At 44.4% G+C, this 26,732-nt stretch overlaps 1 protein-coding gene across 1 annotated transcript in view; it reads left to right on the top strand.

Annotated features, from left to right (window-relative positions):
• Positions 1–1,688: 1,688 nt before the first annotated feature.
• Positions 1,689–26,732, top strand: part of LOC133348441 (oxysterol-binding protein 1-like) — a 73,316-nt gene continuing 48,272 nt past the window's right edge. The window contains exons 1-2 of the mRNA XM_061561247.1: positions 1,689–1,990; positions 12,174–12,385. Of these exons, the coding sequence (XP_061417231.1) occupies positions 1,869–1,990; positions 12,174–12,385 (334 nt within the window). The 5' untranslated portion in view covers positions 1,689–1,868. The remainder of the gene's footprint in view (positions 1,991–12,173; positions 12,386–26,732) is intronic.

Here is a 26,732-nt window from a genome sequence, read left to right as displayed (position 1 = left end):
CCATTATTTTGGGTTCCACGTCGCGGTTGGGGATTTTAATTATTTTTATCAAAACCAGCGCGACCGGTTACATGTCTCCTGCCAAGCGAGAAAAATCCCAGTGCAATACAGGGATGCGATTACAGTATTGCTCGATGTTCTTGCATACATAAACACATTCCTGCGGAGGGAGCTGGTAGGAACGTTGGGTTGCTCGGTCAATGGCCTGCAGGGTCAACGGCGGCGTGGTGTATTCCGCAAATATGCCCGACTGTGAGGGCGGGCACAAGCCGGCGTGAGTAGGTTAAACGTTGAGTTGTATAAGGGCACCACGGGGTGACCAACCCCTCCCCACCCAGCCCTACCCCTCCTGCCCCCCACTCCTCCCACCCCCACCCAGCCCCTCCCCTCCCAGCTCCACCCCTCCCATTTTTGAATGCACGACAGACGGACGGACACAATAATCCCCTGTGGGCTGGTGGTATTAGTGGCACGTGTAGTAGTAGTGGTGGTGTAGTAGTATGGCACGTGTAGTAGTAATGGCACGTGGAGTAATGGCACGTGTAGTAGTTGTAGTAATGGCACGTGTAGTAGTAGTATTAGTGGTTCGTGTAGTAGTGGTGGTGGTGTAGTAGTGGTAGTAGTAGTAGTGGTAGTAGTGGTGATGTAGTAGTGGTGGTAGTAGTGGTAGTAATGGCACGTGTAGTAGTGGTGGTGTAGTAGTGATAGTAGTGGTGGTGTAGTAGTAGTAGTGGTGGTGTTGTAGTAGTGGTGTAGTAGTGTTAGTAGTGGTGTGGTAGTAGTAGTGGTGGTAGTAGTAATGGCACGTGTAGTAGTAGTATTAGTGGCACGTGTAGTAGTAGTAGTGGTGGTGTAGTAGTAATGGCACGTGTAGTAGTAGTGGTGGTGTAGTAGTAATGGCACGTGTAGTAGTAGTGGTGGTGTAGTAATGGCACGTGTAGTAGTGGTATTAGTGGCACGTGTAACAGCGCTGCGCGTGTCACGCGGTGCGGCGCGCGCTTGGTGGAGAGTGCGCGCCGCATGTTGATGACGCGCGGCGCCTGGCCACGCCCCCCGAGGCGCCTGGCCACGCTCCCCGAGTCGCCAGGCCACGCCCCCCGAGTCGCCAGGCCACGCCCCCCGAGGCGCCTGGCCCCGCTTCCCGAGTCGCCAGGCCACGCCCCCCGAGTCGCCAGGCCACGCCCCCCGAGTCGCCAGGCCACGCCCCCGAGTCGCCAGGCCACGCCCCCCGAGTCGCCAGGCCACGCCCCCCGAGTCGCCAGGCCACGCCCCCCGAGTCGCCAGGCCACGCCCCCCGAGTCGCCAGGCCACGCCCCCCCCAGAGTCGCCTGGCCACGCCTCCCGAGTCGCCTGGCCACGCCCCCCGAGTCGCCTGGCCACGCCCCCCGAGTCGCCAGGCCACGCCCCCCGTGTCGCCTGGCCACGCCCCCCGAGTCGCCTGGCCACGCCCCCCGAGTCGCCTGGCCACGCCCCCCGAGTCGCCTGGTCACGCCCCCCGAGTCGCCTGGCCACGCCCCCCGAGTCGCCAGGCCACGCCCCCGAGTCGCCTGGCCACGCCCCCCGAGTCGCCTGACCACGCCCCCCCGAGTCGCCTGGCCACGCCCCCCCCGAGTCGCCTGGCCACGCCCCCCGTGGTGACGCAGCAGCAGCGAGGCCTGAAGCGGCGGCCTCCTTCTCTGCCCGCACCGACTGCCGGGCTCGCCGCGGCTCCCTCACCCACCCCCCCTTCCTCCTCCTCCCCAGTCCTCCTTCTCATTACACAGAGGGAGGCCGAGAAACACACACAGAGACACAACCACACACACACAAGTGACACGGGGCGCGGCGGCGAGTGACCCCACCACCACTACCAGCAGCAGCAGGCAAACATGAGCGACCTCAAGAGCGGGCCGGACACGTACAAGGGCTGGCTCTTCAAGTGGACCAACTACATCAAGGGCTACCAGAAGCGATGGTTCGTGCTCAGCAATGGCCTGCTCTCCTACTACAGGTACATCGAGTGCTGCTTTGACCTACCCGCTCGCTGTTTGAGCTGTCACTGCCTAGCACCAGTCTGTGTCTGTGTGTGTCTTGGGGGTTGGGATCCCACATTTGTAAGTGATGGTTGTTTGTGTGTATTCGTTCGACGTCGTATGGTGGCTTGACGATGATGGTGGTGGTGGTGGTGGTCTGGGATAGGCAGCCCCCCTCTCTGTCACTGCCTAGCACCAATCCCCCCTCTGTGTGTGTGTCTGTGTGTGTCTTGGGGGTTGGGGGGGTCCCACACATTTGTAAGTGATGGTTGTTTGTGTGTATTCGTTCGACGTCAGTATGGTGGCTTGACGATGATGGTGGTGGTGGTCTGGGATAAGCAGCCCCCTGCTCGCTTTGGAGACGGGGCGAGCGGTCAGCGCCGTGCGGGTGACGTGGAAGCGCTGTCGTGGTGTTTTTAATGTTTTCACTTCCCACACCAGCACCCCCCCCCCTCTTCCTTTTCTAACATTGTATACATTACGGTATGTTGGGTTTAACGCCCTGCCAGTCCGTGATACTGCATGCTTGGCCTGACCTGTCTGATACCCACACGGTGGCTAGGAGATGTTGACTGCCTCGCCGGGTATACAGGAGGTCGTGGGGTCGATCTCGACCCCCTTGATGATGCCCTGCTGTACATTTGGAGTTTGTGGTGTGTCTCTTTCTTTCCCTCGCTACCCGTGGTCGCGTGAATATTTTCTCCGGGTCCTCTGTGGGTTTTTTTTTACACGCCACATTTTAGAATCAAGTGTTTTGCCGCTTATAAATTTCCAAACGGTAAGCCACTAAGTTGAGATCATCATTTGTGGCCAGGTCGCTTCTGAAAAAGAAGCAAAACAGAGCTCCAGTGGGCCTTACCTGGGATAATAAATAGTTTACTTTTAGTTTCGTAACTCGCCAAGCACACTTAGTTGTTCCGCACCCCAATAATTGATCGATCATAAAGCCAAAGTGTTGTTTTTGTGACCTCCAGGAAGAATTGTGCACGGATTGATTATTGATACTGTTTTAGCGAACACCAAAAAAATGGGTGGTCAACGAAGCATGGTGAAGACGCATGCTTGGAATTAGTGCACTGAGAAATCATGAAGAGGAAACACCGTGCATCGGAGAACACGTGTACAGGTTAATGGCATCATTCAAACTGTTGAAGAGTCGTTGGCTTCGGCAGTACACATCGCTTCGAAGGGTTGATGGCAAATCCTCAAGAATGGTGATGGAGTAACAGCCAGGAAATCGAACCAAGGACTTCTACTGAAGAGACAGCAAGGGAGGGAGAGCCGTGGATTTATGATGGATGTGTTCAGCAAAACGAGGGAGTCTCACTGGATTCTTAAAACGCACAAACGCCACCATGTAGTATGCAAGGTTCCTGTTGGGGAAACACGTGTACGCTTGGCCACATGCTCAACCTTTACACCCACGCACTTTGGCCAGCACACACTCATCATCCTCGTTTTTATTGTCCATTGCCCAAACATGAGTCCAGGTGCCAACCACCATCGTCACCAGTCTTGTCATGCGCAAACACAAGCACGTACCTTTTGCACTAACAAGTAAATACGCATCTTGGGACGAATTATGAGGTCTACTGATACAGTGTCTCGAAAAGCAAAAGAGTATTTACCATGATGCATATCCAGTATTGTGCTGCATATGCCACCCCTATCCACAGTGCCAGCTGCCATGCCTTCTAGAATAAGCCACGGTGGCATAGTTTTTTTTGCAACACTTAATACAATTTGCTGCAAGAATTGCTTATAAGAGCAATAGAGTGTCTTCCATAATTAAACAAAAATAACACTACTGTACTGTGCATTATATGTGTTCACGTGTACAGCCCATTTTGTCAATTCGCTGATGAATGAGGGCCCCTCCCCACACCATATGGGTAATGTGGTTTTATTTGACCATGCTTCACCATGCTGGTCAGTGTGAATCGGTGAAGATGGGGATCGTAGAGCATAGATGAATATTGGTACTTGTTTAAAAATAATACAGCAACAGGCAGTCGCCGATGCGTTTTTCATTGCATTTATTGTTTTGTAAATCGATTTTGCTTCTTGCGAAACAGAGTCATCCTTTTTACATTTCGTATTAGACGTGTGTTAACAATTTAACAGTTTCTCTAAATATCCGCGTGTCATCAAGTGTTATTGAGTAAACAGCAAATTATTGAAAAGTGGTACTCTAGGTCAGTGGCTTCCAATGCAAGTTACAACAAAATATAGCAGGATGGTACGACAGAATATGTAGTAAAGTAGTAAAACAATGTTGATGGGGCTGATGAAAGTCAACAGTCTAAAGGCATCATGTCATCTATTTATAGTAAGTGGCAGAAATTTTAGCTCATGGTAAAGTTGGTGACTCCTTTAGAGTGCCAACCTAACCCCATTCCAGACGTGCAAACAGCTAAGCCTTGTTTGTGGTTACACTAACAACCTTCATGTTATCCTGAACACACTCAAAGTTCTGGAATTTCTTATAAACAACTCATCAGTTGTATATATGACCAAGTTTCTTTAAATACTGTACTCCCTTATGTATACGTCTGTCTGTCCTTTGCATGAGAATTACTGACGGTGCATCTCTTTTCTAAACACAAGATAAAAAAAACTGTGAGCAAAAAGATGTTGACTTGTATTTAGATCATTTGTAAACCACAACGAGGGTGTGATAATTCCTAAATATTATATTTAACAGCACATCTGAGCCGTCATTCACTGGGGGAGCTAGTAAAACGTGAAGATTTACTTTATGGCTGGTGCTTCATTACAATGTCACATTAAAATATCTGTCAACCCCTGATCAGTGCCTACCTTATTACAGACCAATTCAGACCTTATTGGTCACTCCGTGCCCTTGTAAATCTCAACGTTTATCCTACAAAGTCCCATCACAAGGGAGACACAAACAGACAAAAACATTTTATTGCCCGTATTGAAACGACTGTACGCCGTATGGACCTGAAAACTCAAATTCCCTGGATTGTACAATAATACGGGGTAAACCATATGGGTTGACAGGTATGCATTGGTGTGCAACATAGTACACTATCTCCTGTACAGGTGAACCCACTCCTGTATGTGCCACTTGGTTAGTGGTGCTTGTCCGAATAAGGAAATCAACTAAGAAGTAAATAAGAAGGTAACGTTAGCCTTATTTACGACTTGCGATTGATTCAATTGTTGCTGATTACTTTCATAAAGATGCATGGATCCATCAATTAATATCGATGTTTATGCTGCGATACATGCGTCAAAGTGTGTACGAATCCTCTGATTTGTATATATCATATAGATTGGTGTACATTAGCTCTTTGTTACTAGAGGCCACTTTATTCACCAGAATACTGTATAAACAAAATAAATAATCGATTCTCGAATCGAACTGCTACCCGGATCGCGGCAAGTTATCGAAGCACTTAAGTTGGCGGTCTTCACCCACTAGAATTGTTTTACAGAATGGTATGGCACCTTATTTTCATAAGTATGGCATTTTGCAAGGAAGGCAACCTTTTAGCTGTCTGCCACTTCCTCAAAAACCCTTTATGCGCTGTGCTCATGACAAGAGTGTAGAACAACACAACAAAGGCCTGGGTTTGGTTTCTGGTAGACAGTTCAGAATTTGTCCTACTGCCTCAAAGGCATTTAAGTCAATTATGATGTAAATGAACTGGTTTGCCCACTGTCATAGTTGTGACCTTTTGTATTGGTCTCAACCCCCCAGGGAGAGCGTAATGCTATTTGTGTGAACTATGTACAGTGTCTGACGAAGAAAAACATTTACAGTGTAGCTGTCAGACTTAAGCTACTGCTGCGTGAGTTTTTGCAATTATGCTGGATATGTGTTTTCAGGTTGTACCGTGTTTTGTTTGGCATGATGTCAAACGCGTTGCTCCACTGTACCCGGAGGAGTTTCTTCAGGAACAGAGACTGAATTGAAAGTCAGTTGTCGATTAAATCAACCTGTGAACCGGTGGCGAGGTGGATTCCTCCCATCGCACGACCGTGAGAGATGGTGGCGGCGGCGTGTGGAAGCCATGATCCAGAAGTGGATTGATTGTGGTTGACGGTGATGATAAATGTCACATTGCATGCCGTCTAACGATATGACGTCACACAGCACATCATATGATGTGAGACGATGGCGTGCATAATGGCAAGGCACGTGCATTGCTTGTAATGTCATCCGGGTGGCCGAAAAATCTTCTCTATTTATCTGTGGTTGTTTTTGCCAAGTTGTAGGCAACCCTCGGGTCAACTTGGATAGTTTTGTGTAGGGAAAGTCCCCAATAGCAACACAACAAAACTTTATATAAAAATGTATTTACCTTGGATCATCTCTACCTTCACGAGAGTTATCGTGGACCACTGCTACAGACAAATGGTCAGACTGACAGAGCTAATGCATTCCTGCTTTCTACCTTAGTTGGAAAGCACCATCAGTGCACCAACAGTCCACGACTACCACGACTATGCATGGCTCAAGAAACGTGCAGTCATTTAACTAAAAGTAGTTTCCACTTATGTAATTCATTTTCGTGATTTTTCCATTGCTGGATGAAGGGCCTCCCCTCGCTATGATGGTCTCGCGATGCAATCATCCTTCTCTCTTTTGCACACAATGTGCTTGCATTGCTCTCTCCCCTGCGGAAGTCCGATAGGTAGTGTTTCCCCAGTTTAACTCGTTTAACTTTGCCTTAAAACTTTTTTTGAGAAATAGCTAATGGTTCTGAGTGAGTACTATGTACAAATACAAGGTTGCACTTTTAAAGACACTATTTACAATTTAAACTATTGTATCTGCTATTAAAGTAGTGCATTTTAAAATACTTAATGTAAAATATTGGACGGTAAAAAAGGCCTCCTGTACAGTAAATCAGTATGGTTAGGCGTGAAGAGCAGACGTGATTCTATTCTGTCTGGTCAATAGGTTTTGTGAAATGAACTTATTTTGGAATACAATTAGCTTGAATGTGGATCATGGCATGGAAATAGTTGTATTAAGTATTGTATTCTTAGAATATGGACTGGTAATATTGTACTCTTTGGTTTTTTCGGTAAAGTCACGTCGGTAAAAAAATAAAATAAATTAAATCACGACGTTTCGGAGGCAACTCAAGCTTCCGTCTTCAGGTGGAACCGTCACAGCAAAATTACTGTATCAAGTGAAGAGAGCTCTAAGAGACACGAGATTATATATACAGGTAGGAACAACAGTTCCACACTGCCCACCAGGGATTATTTGTCTGTCGTGCATAGCCCCTCCCAAACACGTAGTACGCTCCCGGATTGGTTGAAGTGCGTCACGTGACCGCGAGCTTTCTGTCGTGCACGAATGCGCTGTCCAACCAAGTTCCTACCTGCCCACTCCGAAGGAACGTGTTCGGTGAAGAAGGGGGGGGGGGGGGGAGGAGCCAGGATGGACCGCGGGGGTTGGGGTGATAAGCTGGTGACATAATTTTTATGCTGCAGGAGATGACCAGTGAGTTAAAACGGGCCGGAATTTAAGCTGAACAAAGGTGAAGCTAAGTTACTGTTAAGTAAACTTCAAATCTAGAATGGTAATATTGTACCCAATTCATGTGTCAGTGCTGATAGACACTAGAGGAGTCACTGCCAGGCTGCTCGATTTGATGTCACATGTAATGTTTGTTACCTCAGATTTTACTTTAAATTTTTTCCTTTGCTCAGGTTTTTTTCATTACAAAATGTAGTGGTTCACCACTCCTATGGTTTGATGGTTCGTCAGAATTTGTCATTGCACTCTTGATTTAAAATCATATACATTTTCAGATAGTTTTTGACCACGTTGGCGAGATGTTAGCTACTTTTCTAGGTATGCAGGAGGTCGTGGGTTCGATCCCGACCCTGATGCCTGTATATTTGAAGCTTGTATGTCTCTCTCCCTGTGGTCGAGTGTATTTTTATTCAGGTCCTCTGGTTTTTACATCCACATTTAGAATCGATATGTGTTTAGAGTATTTAGCTGCTATACATTTCCACATGATAAGCCACATTGTTGAGCTATCATTTGTGGCCAGGTCGGTTCCGGAAAAGAGCTACATAACTCAGTGGGCCTTATCCTGCAAAAGAACTATCGTAAATAGTAAATAAATAGTCGTTTTGACACCTTTGCACATTTTTGTTCACTATTAGCCGAAATGTAATATTAGCATATCATCCTCTTTATCAGCCATTATCTATCCACTACTGGATGAAGGCCTCCCAAGCCTGATGTCACTGTCTGTCATGGTCTTCCAATGTAACAATCCATCGATGTTACATCCAAAATTGAAAATGTTCAACTTCCTTCCATTGTTTACGTTGCAAAAATTGCTGCGTTTCAGATTACCTTAATAACACGTGGCATGTGCGCTTAAAATAATTAGGCCGCATCAGTCTGGTATGTCGATGCCACTGGTGGGTTTGGGATAAATCCAGAGCTACCTGGTCTTTGAACCGTGAGTGACATGTGACCACAAGTATACACAGCCATTGTCATTCAAACCAGTTCACAAACGCACGCTTGAGTAATTGACAGTATATAAAATCAAATGTGAACAATTAGCGTGACTCGCCATAGGTGACATTTGATGTTTTTAAACAACTGAAAAATGAAGTGGCCTTCATTTTTCCAAGTGCAGTAACATTATTAAATATACTTGTGGCTGTGTGATGAATGTACTGCAATGCTTTATAAAATGTACCGTATTCAGGTCCTCCATTGAACCACATGTAAACCTTTAGGCCAAGTGACGTTATTTGGTGCATTGCTTAGTAAAGGCCAACGTGGTACAAGAGGAGTTGGTGTTGACAGCGGCATGTCCAACCATATTTGTTTCCAGGGCTGGTGTTGACAAGCACTGCAGCAGTTAGGGGCACACTCCTGTTTTTGTTTCCCATTTTCTTGTACCGTGTGTACAGCGTTTCTTTTGCTAAGTTCGTTACATGCATTACATTGTCATACGTGTAATAGATATCAATTGTGCATTCTACAATCGGTTCTTTGGTAATAAAAACGAATTCTAAATTTAACCCAATTTTGCTCTGAGTGTTATGTCATGGGATGAAGTATCCGTTTGGATCTCTCGCAGAGCAGCGCAACCCTTTGTGTCGGAGAACGGCCCACAAAAGCAGCACTTTCACTTTCATTCTGCCACTACGAGTAATATTTATCACATTTCCGTCGACCGATATTGAGCACGTTTGATGGGGGGTTTTTTTTTGGTTTTGCGAAGTCATTGGTGACAAGCCCGAGATCGTCAACTCACGCCACTTGAGAAACTCGGTTTAATCACAGCTGGCTTCTTGGATTCTAACGCAGCATCTCAGTGGCGGTAGCTCAGTGCTCTTGACCTCTGGGCTCGCCATCCACCACTGCAATCGACTTGTATGACTTGATGCGTGAACTGTGATTTTAAGATTGTATTTTAAGCTATGCTTCATTACATGCCCACCAGTTGCTGATTTTAGGCGAAGTGGATCTCGAGGGTGCTCGGGCCAATTGGCAATGGTTGTGCATGTTCTGAATACACCAGGATCGTGATGAAGTGTGCTAATTGCCATGTCACAAGCACACATGTATTGCATACAGTTAAAGTAAATGTTTTCTTCTTTAGTGAAATCATACAGCGCAATAAAGAATACTTTGTCCCTAATTTTATCTCCCGGCTGTGATAACTTTTATCGTTTAGTTATATTGTTTTTGTGCTGCTTATTGAGAATGTGTTACCAGCGATATCAGTTTGGCCAACTCGATACCATAACAAGTGGTCAATTGCAACTCTTTTCGCATAATATTACATCTGATGGAAGTACAGTTTGAAGTCCTCATCATCATGATCTATAATCTATCTACTGCTGAGTGAAGACCTCCCCAGGCCATTGTCTCATTCCTCAACGTCTTGGATGCCATAATTAAACTTGCACTGGCACATAAATCGCTTCCGTCCCTCCATCTCCGCAGTAGTCTTCTCTCAGGTGGCATCCCTCGCTTGGCTGCCATCCCTTCGCTAGCCTCGTCCAACTTGTCCATCGGCCATCGAGCGACGTGTCCTGCCCAAGCGTAGCTAAGCAGTAAATATCATGCCTCTCATCCAAAGCACATCTACAAGCTTTTGATGATTTCTGTTTCCTTTTTAAGGCCTTCGTTTGTGTGCACTATGAATGACTGCATCGGTTTTCACCAAATCCTATGATTTTTGTACTCAAGCCAGGCATGTTGGTACCAGATAATTATTTTTTCTCGAATATTATTGTGCTTAATTAATGGTAGAGAAATATTTCTAAATCCAGTTTGCTGCTCGTGTGAATGGTTAGCCTCTAAATTGTTCAATATACAGTTCTCCGTGATTATTGTGAACACTCTACGCACATATAATGAAATGGTAATGAGTCTTCAATTCTTCAAGAACTATTTAGCTTCCCTTTTTTTTTTAGGAATGATTGAGGCATCATTCAATGGCTCACGTATTTAAGTAGTGTTTAAATATTTAGTCGTTTTTCATCCAACACCTGGTCGTCACGCTTGTTTGGTGATGCCTCTCAAGTTATTCAGTCTGGTTCAAAAAGGCAGCCCTTAAAATCCTACTGCAAAGGAGGGCATTTGTTACTTATTCAATTGTGACATCTTTAATTAAGTGACCTTTTCTTTCTGGATCAACATTAGATTTATTACAACAAAGCACAATTCGCTACCTAGGAAGCCGCTGGAGCTGTGCACTTTAAAATCTAGATTGGAAACTAATTTATTTACAATTGCTTGTTGTGTTTAGTTTGTTGTCTTTCACCCGCACCTCCGATTAGCATGGTGGGCTAGGTATGGTGCGAAAAAAGTTCAACATACATACTTGAGCTATATTTGAAATTACACCTGTACAATTCCATTTGAATATTTTAGTCTTCCTAAGCGTTGTACTCATTTATAATCGTCACATTTGCTAATTCTTCTGGCAAAATACAAACCGAGCCAAGAGCTGATAAAAAAAACAACTCTATTATAGCTGATATTTATTCGGTTAATAAAAAAAACACAACCTCCAAAAGGTAAAAAAAAACCGAACATAAAATCAATTGAGTAACTCGCAACAACATTCAGTCATACTAACAGGCAAAGGGAGACGTGTGGAAGGACATAATATCCTCTTAAAGTGTTGTAGGATTTTTGCCACTTCAAATGGCTATCGGGGAAGGGCCCCCCGTGCCGTAAAACCCCTGGTTAAGTGTCCCACCTTGCTCCATTCTTACCCGCGAAAGTAAACAAAATTGTTTAGAGTTTGAGTGCATCTCTGCTTCCATTGTGGCTTCGTGGGAATGACTTGTTGGTGGTGGGCTTGGTCGATGGTCAGCCATGGTGTGTTATGCCCGGGTCTTCTGTCGACGGCGTACCCCGCATGAAAGGGAACTTATTAAATATTCACGAAGTGCACTTTTGCTATAAGTGCTTTGACAAATGAATGTGCTTCGTAGAGAAGACTTATTGGAAGAAAAAAAACCTAACCAGTAGGTGCTGCAGTGGAGTGCATAATAACGTTGAATAATGTAGTTTAGGATCCAGTTCGGTTTGTGTTACTTTCAGTGACGGTGCTCATGAATGCTTCGGCTCTGTGTGCCTGGGATGCAGCTGGGTAATGCAAGTGTGCTTGATAGTGGGTATGATGTGGCAATATAGGGGTGTAGGGTGTTTGAGGGACTACAACAGAGACTGCATTGTTCCTCCTGAGGTTGGTCATCCAAGGCCTTTTGTATCACTTCACTGAAACAAGCAATCCATTGTACCTTGTCTCTCTGCCATTTCTTATCGGCCAGTGATACATGGGGAGTTATTCGTTATGAAGTGTATATTTTCTATTCTATCATTGGGTGTTGTAATTCATTATTATGTGGATATGAATTTCCGGCCATGGCCAACATACTGTATTTATACCAGTTGTGGACATCTCCTAGGATTGCTCAGCCCTAAATGAGTACCTTGCCGGTGGGGGGGTAGGGGGTGTGTAAACATCAGCAATGGGGAGACAAAGGCGGACGGGCATGGCGTTGGCCACATGGACCCCCCCGCCCCTCGTGTTCTGTGGGTGGCCTTAATAGGTCACGCTCCACAGCACCAGCTCCAACAGTCTGTTCAAGGCTATGTGTGCGTGTGTGTGTTTTCAGGACCCAGGCGGAGATGGCTCACACATGTCGAGGAACCATCAACTTGGCGGGCGCGTACATCGACACGGAGGATTCGTGCAACATCGTGGTGTCCAATGGCGGCACGCAGACATACCACCTGAAGGCGAGCTCCGAGGTGGAACGCCAGCGCTGGGTCACCGCCCTGGAGCTCGCCAAAGCCAAGGCCATTCGCATGATGCAGGCCGAGTCAGGTGTGTGGGAGAGGGCATGTGTGATCGAGTCATGTGCGCGGCAATGCCGTGCAGATGGAAATCTTTTTTTGTTACGGCGGTTGCTGAGCGTAGGCTCAAAAAGCCCACAACGCGAAAGTGCTAATGAAGGTGTTTTAGATTAATGCAAACGTGTTTTTTTGAATTGTGCAATGTTGTAAAAACTCCACATTTAACACTTGTTTAGAGTATTTGGCTGCGATTAATTTCCACGTGATAAGCCATTTTGTTGGCCAATCATTTGTGGCCAGGTCGCTTCTGTAAAAGAGCTGTACAGCTCAGTAGGCCTTACCTGGTAGTAAAAAAAAATTAGTTTTTTATAGCTGCAGCATAGAGAGCCCTTCATCCAGCAGTGGACTGATATGGCCTGAAATATTTTGTTTATTTTCATTCTGCTCCATAATAGGCATTGGGCATCGAACCATTTTATCCTCTCAACGATTTGGTATGTTTTCACAATTTGGTGTCAAGGTGTGGTTTAAAAAGTCTCATTATTTTTTGGCTCTGTTTACCATCTCCTATTCAGTGTCTTGTCATTTATACGGAATTGGTTTTGGATCTAATCCATTTTACCGATTAAAATCGACGCTAACATGGTACATGCATAGAACCATATGGGATGTGTGGAAATGATATGCCAATTCCATGCAGTATTACATTTAGACGAATGGAGTGTACAAATAAGTAGAATGACATAACACACCAAGAAATAATACACGACAAAATGGTATGAAACAAGATGAGAATGTATGAAAAAAATTGTTATCGAAGCCAATGCTAATTTGTGGCAATTCATCAATCTCCACGTGCGTGTGAATTGTGCACATGCCTACTGTTAACCCAGCCACCTACTGAAATACTTTGCTACCACGAGCAGCGGGTGTAAGCATTTTTTTTGTGGGGGAGTGGTGGCACATTGGCTAACATCCCTGTGGTTTTTATTTTGTTTCCAGCCACGTATAACTTCAGCGGCAAGTGGTCGATGAAATAGTTTAGGACCTCCTCAAGGTTGACACGGGCATAAATTAATTAACTGGTTCGGGTATGTAAGCTTGAGTACAATTGCGATGAAGGCGGCTGGGCATGGTTGCTAACCAATCACCACTCCCTCATGCGCTGTGGCCAGCCTTAATAGATGCTCACTGACAGCACCTGCACAAATAGCCACATGAGAGAAATCTTTGTCACTTTCTGGATATGCGACAATGGCTTGAAGAGATGCAACATGATACGGTGCAGAAAAAGAAATAAGTAATATTTTAAAAAAGTTTTTTTTAAACAAGCTTTAATGAAATGTACCCTACTAGTAATGGAAGAACTCCATGACTCCAGGAAGTGGCCCCGAAGTTTGCCTAACGTAAGGGACCGTGGTCATTTACAGCCAATGTCAGTTGAGTGTGGACAATTAGACCCAAGCCGAAACATAACATATAAAAAATATATATTTTTTAAATATATTAATTTTTTTATGATAGAATATAGTATTGTCATCAGTATGACATAAGTATGCTAAGTTTGCAGTCAATACCACATTGGGAAGTGGGTTAAAATTGAGTTACACGATTTGAGGATACAACGACAACAACAACAGACAGAGTTAGATAAAAGCGTCTAAAAAACCCATCAACGCGGGATTATTTATTTAATTCAACATTCATATTTCACAATGCATGAGTTTACAAACTGGTTTGAGCCAAGGAATGTACAACCGCATAGTGGCCAAGTCATGAGTTGAAAAAGTTCGTAACAAAACTCGGTGAATGTGGAGCAATTAGCATTTTTGTGCGTGGCAGTATTTTTCGGACATCTCTTTTCTAGAGTGAAATACATTCCCTCAAAGAGTTGGTGTCCAACACCAACTCTCTCGCTTTGTTTCCAAAGTGTGCATTTCAGCATTACAGATTAGTGGACGAGCACACAACTCTCAGAGTTCATTGAGCTCCCGTTGTGTACTTTGGGCGAGTTAAGTTAAACAAGGATATGTGCAAAACGTGCTCAGCACACAGTGCACAAAGGTTACTGGGAGAGTCTTGAGGTGGCTGCACGAAAACCAGCCCAGTGAATTTGAAATGTATCCCTCTGTTTTAAAAAAAAACGGAAACACTGCTGCAGGTTTTATGCTTCTCAGTGTCCTTTAATACATTGCGGAGTTGTGTTTACATAAGCATGTTTGCTGTCTGTATTTTTGTTATGCTTTCATTGGATACAATTCTACTTGAGGCCAACACACTAACTAGCCTGACAATGCTCTGCCAAACTAATTGTTATCTCCATATCTATAAAAGGCAAAGTTGTGAATGTCTGTTCAAAATGTTTAGCGTACTTCCCGACATGCAACAAACATGAAATTTGCCATGTGGGTACTTTCCAGACTGTACACCATGCAAAATTTATAAAAATACACTTTTTTGTGGGGGGGGAGCTCAATAATGCATATTTTTTTTGCACGGTAAGTGAGCTGTGACGTCAAATCTGTCACGTGACCCGCGTGCGTGGAAGCGTAACGCATTGTAGTGGAGTGGTTAGCGCGCTTCGCTATGAACCCGGCGACCCGAGTTCGATTCCCGCTCACGGACACCACCGCTGACGATTATTTGAACCGGTCCTGGGCCTCCCCTAGGGCGACTCAGCCTCAAACAAATAACTGCTGAGGTGTGTGAACATTGGCACTGGGGAGACAAAGGCGGCCGGGCGTGGTGGATCCAAGTCCCGAGCGAAGCTGGGTAGTACAGCTAGTTTTAATGTATACGTATGTTGAACTTCTTTCGCACCGTACGTAGCCAACCGTGCTAATCGGAGATGCAATGAAACTACGTGTGCCCATAACCCCTATGTCCACAAATCCCAGATTGACTTGTAAAATCTCATGTAGATTCTTCCTGTTCCATGCAGATTGTCACAGATAAGAGGAGGATTATGATCTTCCGACTGTTACTTTTGTTGCCGATAATTGCCGCTACCACTGCTGCTTCTCCCACTACCACTACTGCTTCAAATGATGATGTGGTTTAGTATCCTGCTGCTGCTGCTGATGATGATGATATATTATATCTAGGATAGTTTATCCGTGTATCAAGACTATTCCAGGAGGGTACTCTATTGGAATGTTTGGTCAGTGGCATTCGTGACCGTTTAGTTTCATTGTCGATTACATTATAAAGTTTGTAGGATGCCATGTGGTTGAGACGGATGTTTTAATGATTATATTCCATGTAGGAGGAAATCCATTTATATGGCGAAATACCGCCCCAAGGTCCGCACAGATGGGTTTACGTCACCTCTTGTCTGGGCACCACGGTAGCGTGATGTTAACTACCCCGCCTGGTATACAGGAGGTTGTGGGTGCGATCCCGACCCTAAAACGTGTATATTTGGAGGTTCCATGTTCTCCCTGTGGTCGCATGGATTTTTCTGCGGATTCTCCGATTTTTCCTTCCACATTTAGAATCAACGTGCGTTCATAATATTTGGCTGCTATTCATTTCCACATGATCAGCTACTTGGTCGAGCTATCATTTGTGGCCAGGTCGCTTCTGGAAAAGAGCTTTACAGCTCAGTGGGCCTTACCTGGTAAAATTAAAGAAATTGTTTAACACTTCAGTTTTATCTTCATCAACCTGGCCTCTGGGTTTGGCGGTGTCGGTAAAACCCGCGGCCATCTACCAGCCCTTGCGAGCCGGCACCACGGAGCGAGCGCGTTGGTGACGAAATGGCTTCTAACGAAGAGAGCACTCCCGAGAGGATGACCGCCGCGGTGGTGGTGGAGCGATGAGGTGAGGTCGGTTCACGTGCAGGAGCGAGGACACGTTATGTTATTGCAGGACCTTGAGGGATGGCAATGACGGTGTTAGTCTTGGGGGCGTCGTTTGATCCATAATTCCTCACGCTGATCAGTGCGGGTCAAACGGTTTCAGATGCCACCCGCCACTGATGTTAGCCGTGGCCAGGAATCGAACTCGGGTCGCTGGCTTCGTAGCACCGTACTGCCATCGGCCGCACTCGGGTATTTATATCTACATTTAATTTCAGCGTGCTGTACATAAATTACAGACTGCACTTCAACACTACATCGAGACTATTTAACAGATAGAAAATGTGATCCGGTACTACGAATTAGCCCACCATTAAGCAGCAGTTACCACGCTGCTTATTAGGAGTAACTTGTTAGTATTGGACATGAGTAAGGATGGAGAAAATGAGACCATATGAGTAGATTGTGAAGGAATGTAAACAATGTATGAGTAAACACGAGCGTCCTGCACAGTTTGATCAATGTCTGTCCCGCGAACGTGGGAGGTGCAGTGATCAATACAGCCGACGGTTCTTGCTGTGCCCGCTACACAAGAAACACGTTTTGCAAAGTCATGGCGTTTATTTTTATTTGCCAGTTGAGTCAGCAGGGCAATGCACCGAATAAATTAATTATACCGTTTTCCCCAGGTTATAATACGCACATTTTATAGTCCCGTAGATGTGTGTTTGTGTCCGTTCAATTCCTGCTTCACGGCGAACACCAGTGACGATTATCTGAACCAGTCCTGGGCCTCCCCTAGATCGACTCTGCCTCAAACGAGTACCTGGTACGGTGTGTATTAATATTGCCACTAGGGAGACAAAGGCGGCCGGGCGTCGTGCTGGCCACCCGCCCCCTCGTGTGCCATGCCGGCCTTCATAGATGCTGCTCGCTAACAGCACTTTCTCCAAGTCTGCTCAGGCGATACGGGGGATCTTTGTTTTTGTAACCATATTTAATTTATTGCCACCAGATGGCCACAGGTTTTGGGGAGGTCTTTCTTTCAGGGGCGTCCTATAATCCCGATAATACGGTAACAATAACAATATAATATAGTTGCCGTTCGGTTATGCGTTGCTGTATGAATGCCTCCTTCCCAACCGGCATGTTGATTTTCATGGAGTAGTTTTGATAACCTCGCTAGTCATTGCGGGCCGGTGAAGTAAAAACAATGACAGCGGGTAAGATTCTGTGGGAGGTACCGTGTGTGTGTGTGTATGTCTGTACATTGAACTTCTTTCGCGCACCGTACGTAGCCAACCGTGCCAATCGGAGGTGCAGGTGGTGGGGGGGGGGTAATCGGAGGTGTGGGGATGTGCTCATTTTTTTAGCCATCAGAATGTGTGAATGGTCCCCTCTCTTTGTTTCCACCTTTTCACCCTATTCTGCTGAGCGTTTGCGTCGTTCACAGTAGTTATGAGCGGAGGACATTTATTGAAGCGTCAATGTGGGAAGTGCTTATTTCGGAAAGAGGTTTACGGTGGCCGAGATAGGGCATGCATTTAAATTTACAGGCAGTTTGTGTGTTTCGAAATGCAGGTAGTAGATTATTTTATTCAATCTAACTACCGTATGGGCTAATACTATCATATGAAAAACAATGCAGTTTTTTAAACGACGCTGTAATTATTTCATTTTGAGCACTTAGTTAAAATAAGCGCAGATAAACTGAGTTATTTGTTAGAGACAAAGGATATGAATTATATGTTTCAAGGATGTAATATATTCAGGGCAATTAAAAAATCAAGCAGAGGCTGTTGCTAATGATAGCTTACAGCTTGCTACCTGGCATAGATTTGAGGTGTGCGTATTGTTCCTTGGTTTACGCACCAGTCATTTCGAGTAAAGAGAATAGTCCTCCTGTGTATGTTAACACAATTAGAAACGAATTGAGTTTTGCAGAATAGGATTGCGTGTTTTTTTCTAAATGGTCGTAGGGCACACCGCAGTTCTGTGCGTAAGATCAAACATTTAGATACGTTGCGTGGTAAATGGTGACCAAACTGTTTAAAATGACCTGGTTTCAGTTCAACAGGATCGAACCAGTTTTAAGCACGATCTCAGTAATTGACCACAATACAAATAAACATGGCCCGCTAAAAAAAATGTTTCAACCAACAACTGCATATACAGTTTAACACGGAGGCTTTCGCGACCAATATCATCCATAATACAAATCTGGCTGCCGCCTGATGATGCTCGTTATAATTACTGGCGAAACATCGTTGTACTCAGATTGTAAATGTTGTGGATTTGCTCCAACACACCGGTGTGCTGTACTAGTAACGAAGTGGCATGTTCTGTTTACGTGACCACCCTTACTAATTGGCTGCGTCGGGTGGTGGCGGGTTTAACGACACATTTATACGTACTCGATTTAACCCCCCAAAAATACCTATATCATGAACTGCATATACATTTTGTCAATCATTATGTTACGAGCCTTAAATTGAACAGCACGAAGGGCTAACCTCGCAGGAGAGCATTGTTTTTGTGGTTGTCATTGCTTTTTAAATCCTTTATATTAAGATCACTTGCTTGTTTGCTTGCGCGCTTACGACCGTGCAAATCTTTCGGTCGTTTTTTAACCCACTTCCCGTGATCCAATCGAGCTGACATTTTGCACACAGACTCGTTGTGCGTGCCAATTTATTTTCAAGAAAAATTTTTTCCCAAATTTTACACTTTTTAGGAAAAAATTTATTATATTTAATTACCAATTGCTTAATGGTGGCAGGCAATCATCTGACCCATAGGTGGCAGCCATCTCAAGCCAGAGGACGAGAGGACTCTAGCCGCTACGCATATAAAGGATTTATAGTGAAAAACTTTGTTTTTACGGGAAAACATTTTTTTGTGGTTGTCGTTGCTTTTTCTAGACCAAGCTGCATCATTTTGGTAGAATGCAAAATTTGGACAGGGTTTTTTTTTAAGATAACAAAGTTTTATCTTTCTCAAATGGGGACCTTGGTACTGAGACGGCGTGGCGCATTGCATTGCATTGCCAATTGCGGTATTGTGCTAAAACTGCAAGCCCAGTACTTAATACTGCATACCAATGGTTGAATATTTATATGTGTGCCTATTTACTTATTTAATAGCAAGGATTGTATTTCCCTGCTCCAGGTTGCCAAACTTTTGCAGTATGCGTGTGCAATGCCCTGTTACCTGCAGTCCTGGCTGAAAAAACGCGAATGCATGCCCTTTTGGTGATGCAACTTCAGTCTGCGATAAGGCTTGAACCCCCCCCCCCTACCAGTTACTAGGATCATAGATGTTTGCCGTTCCGTCATCGCTTGTGATTCATTCTTGCCATTTAAACACTGTCTGGAGATTATTAACAGTCTGTTAGGCAGCATAGGTGGGAACCTATTGCTGGTCAGTGCCCGTGACCAAATCGTTTCATAATGCCACCCGATCTCGTCAGATGCTGCACGGATGATTGACCACCCCTTCATGACAGGTTGCCATAGGTTGCCGGGGCTATGTGTTGAGCAGCAGAGGGCAGCGCAACACAATGCAATTTGTGAACAGTACCGATCCCGTGTGCTGCCGCATCGATGCTCCAGCGCGTTCACCAACCCGCCCCTGCTCAACGTGGCGAAGGACGATAAAAAAAAAACATACGCCACGGGGAGGCCCCTCATCCAGCAGTGGATTTACAAAAGGTCGTGTTCGTGCGCGTACATTTTTATTCTCAATCGGTCACAACTCGTTGAGTCGTCTCACTCTGCCCTGTCACATGAATGCATAAAGTGACATGACAAGCAGTGATTCTGCCGAGAAATGTGCATACGTGCTAAATTCCAGCAGATGAAATTAAATCCCTTCCGGATTTACATAAGAATGCCACCATCAAAGTGGAGTGCGTTTTTGTTGCCAGTGTTTTCCACGTGCAACATTAGCCACGGATACGTAGAACTGCGATGAGCTTCAAAGTAGGACAAAGTACAGCACTTGATAGGACACTTAATTGGTAGCCGTTTGTAGTGTCACTTAATACCGACTCCACACAAAAACAATTATATGTTTTTTACTTCCATAACTAAAATAGTTCAACATTTATCAAGTGTGCCAGCTTAATAATGTATTCATTTTTTAACTGCAGTTAGTTTCACAATTACACAACTGTGATTTATGACGAGCGGTTAGTCATCTTCAAACACAATAAACACAGTAATTGAAAAAAAATTAGTCATTTTGTTTATCACTGAAATGTGAATAGGAGTGGCGGTTTAGTGTTTAGAGCACTCGATGAAACTGGCGACTTGAGTTTAATTCCTGGCCATGGCTGACATCGGTGGTTGGATGATAATTTGAACTCGTTCTGGGCCTTCCCCCTTCGCCCCACTCCACACTGACCAGCTTTGGTGAAGTATGGTCAAGCATTGTCCACAAACGATACAGCATGGAGAAGAGGTCATCCAAGGGGCTGTAAGTGAATACTATAATAAATGTAAACCGCGGTCATTTTTTATTAACATTAATAGTTTCAACTTTAAACACACGTAGTGTTTGCTCATGCTCGAAGAGAGAGAATGACTCTGAGGCATGTGGAACCACAGGCAAGCGGATGAGCCATTCCAAAATCCCCCCCCCCTTCCTCCCCCAAGCTCTGCGATCCTCTATATGAAGGTGTTTTCGGCCATTTAATCGGTGTTTACATGTGGGAGGAAACCAAAGCTGCCGGAGAAAATCCATCCTTGACGGATGAAACAGGTGGACCTGACCTGTAAGGTCATTCAGGGGCTTCTGGCCCTTGAGACAAGGGGGGTGGGGGGGGTCCATTGATGACATCAGGGATGGGCGGGGGGGTCCATTTGTACCATCTGGGATGGCAAATACTTCCGGTATCCACCATGGGCAGAACGCTTTGCTTATATACTACTAGCGGGAAGTACCTGGTGTTGCCTGGGCGAAAAAGACACACACAGACATCGACCCACATACTATGTTTCATTTACACACACTTAATTTTTAACTTTTTATATTCACTTGACATTTTCCCCCAAAGTGCTTTTCTGTCTTTAGCAACCGTTTTTTTCTCAAACAGTTACCGCTGTGACCTTGTTATCATACACACATATTTGTGATAGAGCGATAAAACGCTTTCAGATAATAATTGTTAGCATTTTTGACACCCTGGGTGGTACGATTTGGCATGTTTGAGTCAGTGGCTCGGACTCTTTCTGTCGTAGGTCACGTGTTAAAAGCAGAGCAAAGGAGAAAGCTGATATCTCTTATCATCTTGCACTATTTCAGGCGTAACACACATGTCATATAGCGTGTGCATATCATTTATTATTAAAAGTGAGGCACTTTGGTAAATTGACTGTTGATTATGATTGGTGAGGGCTATCTATTAAAAGTTGGCACATCACAGCACTGATACAGTCATCATTTTGGAGTGTGGCTTGCCACGATGCCAGCAGGTGGCCTCTTTGAGCTTCACTGCCGTATATTTGAGTGCGCCTGCTTCGCCCACTTATTGTGTGGACTGGTGACTGCTCTACGGAATAGAACGATGGAATTCTAAACAAGCACAGCTGCACCACGATGTTTACTTTCGAGGCCTAATGTTGCGTTTGTCTTAAATCGGATCGTCTAATTTATTTATTTTAATTCACAAATGATAAACTGTACTTTCGGGTGGGTGACAACTCGGACATGTAATACGAGCCACCCCTGTCTGCTACACACCTGATGATTCTTGGCAGCACACCGCTCTAAGTATTCTCTGAAACAAAACCATCTGTAGATGTTTCGTATCTGAAAATAACTTCCAAACATGTACCATTATCATTTTCATTTCCTCCCTAGAAAACATGAGAATATGAATTTTGTAGTAGTATCCACAACATTTCTAACTCGATGGGTCTGTGTCTATTATCTTTTTCAAACTGACGACCTACGTGAATATCCATGGAACAGAAACCGAAAAAAATATATATATAAATACGTTTTAGACATCTGAATTGATGTATCATCCTCTGAAAACAAGACATCTTCATTCTTTCATTTGAGATACAATACAATCCCAATACAATTTGCATTTATAATGAAATGAAATAAATCAAATCTAGGTAAAATAAATCAATAATGTGCGGCCTTTCATAACCGGCTTGCTGGATCCATGTGTCCTCACGAGCATGTCCGTCACAGGGGTTGTTTGACCATATTTCGCCACGCTGATCAGTGCTGGGTGGTCAGTGAGCTGGCCCACAACTGCTTCTGATATCCCTCCACTGGTATCAGCCATCGCCTGGGGCACCAGGATGATAGCCCAGTGCGCGACCACAGAAACACTGAAACATTTTAATAAATGCGTTTTAAACATCTGAATTAATGTGTCATCCTTTGAAAACAAGACATCTTCATCCTTCATTTGAAATAAAATGCAATCACAGTTAGCTACACCAATTTGGATGCACATATAACGTCGAAAGAGAATTGTATACAAAGTCTACATTACATTTCTGTATTTTATCACTTAGATCAGTGTTCTTAACTAATTTTCAGGCGGGGGTTCACTTCTGCTGATTAGACATCAGTGTGAGGGCTGCCACGCATTTGAAACCATTGGGTTTGACAGCATGATGGGGTGTTTTCATATTTGGGTATTGTCAGGGGCTGCACTAAAGACCGCCAATGCCCTGCAGGCCTCGCAATGAAGAACACTGACTTGGATGTAACTATTTAATAGTTGGGCCTAAACATGATTTCTAGTAAAAATAAACTATTATAAAATGATAACAAAAAATCCATGAGCTTTACAAGTATCATTAAATATCTAAAGTATGCATTCACTGAAATGATGCATTTATTCATTTGCCAATGAAGAGTGTTCGTGGTGTTGTGTGTATGTTGTAATCGCGTGTATAATTTTCAATATTCTTCCATTGGGGTTTCATGCCGAGGAAAGCGTACTTTTGAGATGACATCCTCACTTGCGTTTTTATTCCATTACAACTCTTCGTTTTTTAGATCTGCCACTTCTGGTGTCAATTCAAAGGTCTACAATGGCTGGAAATCCTTTTTTAAACCACAATTTCACGAGGTTGTGTTCCTGCATTTTTTGAGATTGGACATATACGTGCCATTGGATGTTCGACGATTAGCACAGCATACGTATGTGGGTATGTATTATGCCTTAATAAAGTCCTGATGCAACGGTTCTACCAATTGCACTACTCTGGATGGGAAAAACGGAGCGGTAACAAGGTGGCACACGAGCAGCTCGTTGATGATTGATTTTGAGAGATGTCTTCAGTGCTTCACTGTCATTTTAAAATCCAATTTAACCCCCCCTCCCCCCCCCCCCGTAGAGTCTGTTCGATTATGTTTGTACATACTGTTATATCTGATGGGGAGAAAAAAATCCAATCTGCCTTGTACTGTGAGGATTTTTAAGGATACTTAGTTCTGTTTGAGGTGTGTTCCCCAAGACAGGTTTGTGGTTAGGTTGGGGAGGGGGGGGGTGGTTTGGGTGACATCGGTTGAGAGTAATTATTGAGGTTGCCGTCGATTGCAGGGGGAAGGCGAAGAGAGCGTTTGGGTTGAAGTGGAGCTGTGTGAGTGTCCTGGGTTGCAGGTTACGTTTGAAGGCTCACGAATCCAGCACCCACAGCAGCAAGCAAGGATATATTGCCTGGGTGCATGAGAAATGGCTGTCTGCACGTGTCAGAATCACAATGGGAATCTTTATTTAGACTGGAAGAAATCCGATGTGCGATGAAGCTCCTTTTCACAGATGTCCAGTTAGTGGTGGGTCAGAAAGTTACAGCAGAAAACAATACCAAAAACACAATAGGAGCGCAAAGTATAGGAAAGGTGAGCAAGTCGCTAAATAAAAAATAAAGTGTAAAGGTACAAATTGTTTAAGTTCGTCAATTCATGCCGAGCCTGCGTGTGACTAAGAGAGAGGTTAACTTGTCAAGCTCGCGAGTCAGTGTGGATCAGCTCCGCAGCTGACGTGCAAAAATGCAAGTCTGAAATCAATTGAATATCTATGGGCACCCTTTGGCCAGCATCAAAATATTGAATGACAGTGAAAGGTTTTATTCTACCCGGCATAGGTACAGGTGTATAATGGAGGCGTTAACATGTTCAAATGACACCTTTTACAAGGTGTAAAACATCATTTTTTACCACAAGTATATATCGTTAATGCAGACATGGGCACAAATACTTGTTTGACTATGCGGATTACACACTACTCCAGTGGGATGTTCTGTCTTTACAGCGGTGAACCGTGGATCTCTTCACGTGAAGTGGAGTGTGACGCGCGTTTATATTATTTTGATTATTTCGCTGCTGTAAGATTCCACGCGACGAGCTACTTTGTTGAGCTGTCATTTGTGGACAGGTCGCAGCTGAAAAATAAGCTAATAGTTCACTGGGCTTTATCTGGTAAGATAAACATTTTCTTAGGTTTTTTCGGTAAATTCACGTAGGTAAAAAATTAAAATTAATAAAAGTAATATAAAAATAATTTTTTTTCTTTTTATTTAATTTTACTTTTATTAATTTTAATTTTTCACCTACGTGACTTTACCGAAAAAACCTAAGAATATGAATCCTTGCAGTCACGAAAGCTTCAAATCTAGAAAAGATGAACATTTTTAGTTTTATTTGTGTATATTTTTAAGTTATTTATGAAAATTCCTATATATCGTGTGTTTGTATTGTCTGTTATTGTAACGTTGTTTACCCGCTTTTACTGGACATCTGTGAAAAAGAGCTTTAGAGCCCATCAGATTCCTCCAGTATAAATAAATATTCTCATTCTGACATTCCATGTTTGGCTGTTTAAATCTCAAAATTGACCGTGAACATCATGTTGCATGTCTTTAATAGTGGAATGTCTTGTGCCGTCAAAACATCTTAGTTTATAACATTGAATGTTTCAAATGCTTTATTTCTTTAAACATGTTAATGTTTTTCCTTTCAGTTTTACAGTACAGTAGACGGATGTTTTATCGTAATAAATTATTTCATCAAATTACTTAGCAAATATACAGTGACTGAATGTCCTTGGCTTATATTGTAAAGTGTTTCAGGCGGTGGCTACACACTGCTGTCTGCAACATAGGCGCAGCAATGAAATGGTGAGATGTGGTCAAATGAAAACGGGCCGTCTGGTGTCATCATATTCCTGTAACCTGGCTACCCATTGTTTGGGCACGGTGGTGGGTTGCTAGGTCTGAAGCGCATTACTACGCGTTTCTTCTGCGAGCCATTTATTCATTTAACCGCCGAGCATTTTATCCCAAATTGCATATCGCCCCGGTGGCATCAGAGATGGGCACGGTTATGGGGGTGGGGGGGGGAATGCCATCTTGAGAAAACAAATCGGATTTAATGTCCCTTGGAGTGGCGACGAGTAAAAATGCAACGGTGTTGTGAAATATTCAAGAGGCATGCTGGCAACGTGGGTGGGTTAACTGCAGTGTTACTGGTAGGAACCTCCTGGTTACACCAGCCCACAGGGGATTATTGTGTCCGTCCGTCGTGCAGGGAGGGGCTGGGTGGGGAGGGAGGGAGGGGCTGGGTGGGGAGGGGCTGGGTGGGGAGGGGAGGGGCTGGGTGGGGTGAGGAAGGGCTGGGTGGGGAAGGTGGGGCTGGGTGGGGAGGGGCTGGGTGGGGAGGGTGGGGAGGGGCTGGGTGGGGAGGGTGGGGAGGGGCTGGGTGGGGAGGGGTGGGGCTGGGTGGGGAGGGGCTGGTCACCTCGTGGTGCCCTTTTAAAACTCAACGTTTAACCTACTCACGCCGGCTTGTGTCCGTCCTCACAGTCGGCCATATTTGCGGAATACACCACGCCGCCATTGACCCTGGCCATTGACCGAGCAACCCAACGTTCCTACTAGCTCCCTCCGCAGGAATGTGTTTAGAATGGCTCACCTTGCTAACTGTAATGTGATTCCCCATTAAGTCGGCCGACAACGTTATTTAAGGAACCGTCTATTTTCTAGTCAGGTGATATTGATTATATTATCGGGACCCTCTGAGCATCTGCCAATGCAATTTATACTTAGATTGACTCTGCCATGTCACTTACAGATTACAGTGACATGGACTCTGAATATCTCAAGAATTACGCACTGGTTTCATTTCATTAAGACTGAGTGGTTTATTTTTACTTAGTCGTAGACTTTCCTTCACGTGGATTTTCACCAGCAGCGTCAGAATTGGATTCGACAGCCACCCTGATGCTCGGTACTGCTCAGTCCAATGTTTAAATCACATTAGCGTTGTAATAATTTAAGAGTAAATCGTTGGAAACCCAGGGTGTGATGCTTTGGCAGTTCATAAAGGACACCATTTGTGTGACGCTTTTCGGCACTGCATCAACAAAACCAGCTTCTAAAATATATCCGTATTGCAAGGAAGTGTGTTTTAGAAGTCAACAAAGAATGTACAACTGGACGCCCATTAAATTGAGCCTAGCAGCTCATTGGGCCCTGCCTGTTTAAATAAATACATAGAATAAAACATGTTTACACTTTAGAAACTGCGAGTATAACATTCCCACTAAAG

The sequence above is a fragment of the Lethenteron reissneri genome, chromosome 27 (genome assembly GCF_015708825.2).
Source record: "Lethenteron reissneri isolate LAM-NWPU_2019-01 chromosome 27, ASM1570882v1, whole genome shotgun sequence".
NCBI lineage: Eukaryota > Metazoa > Chordata > Hyperoartia > Petromyzontiformes > Petromyzontidae > Lethenteron > Lethenteron reissneri.
This window is presented reverse-complemented; position numbering and strand designations above follow the sequence as displayed.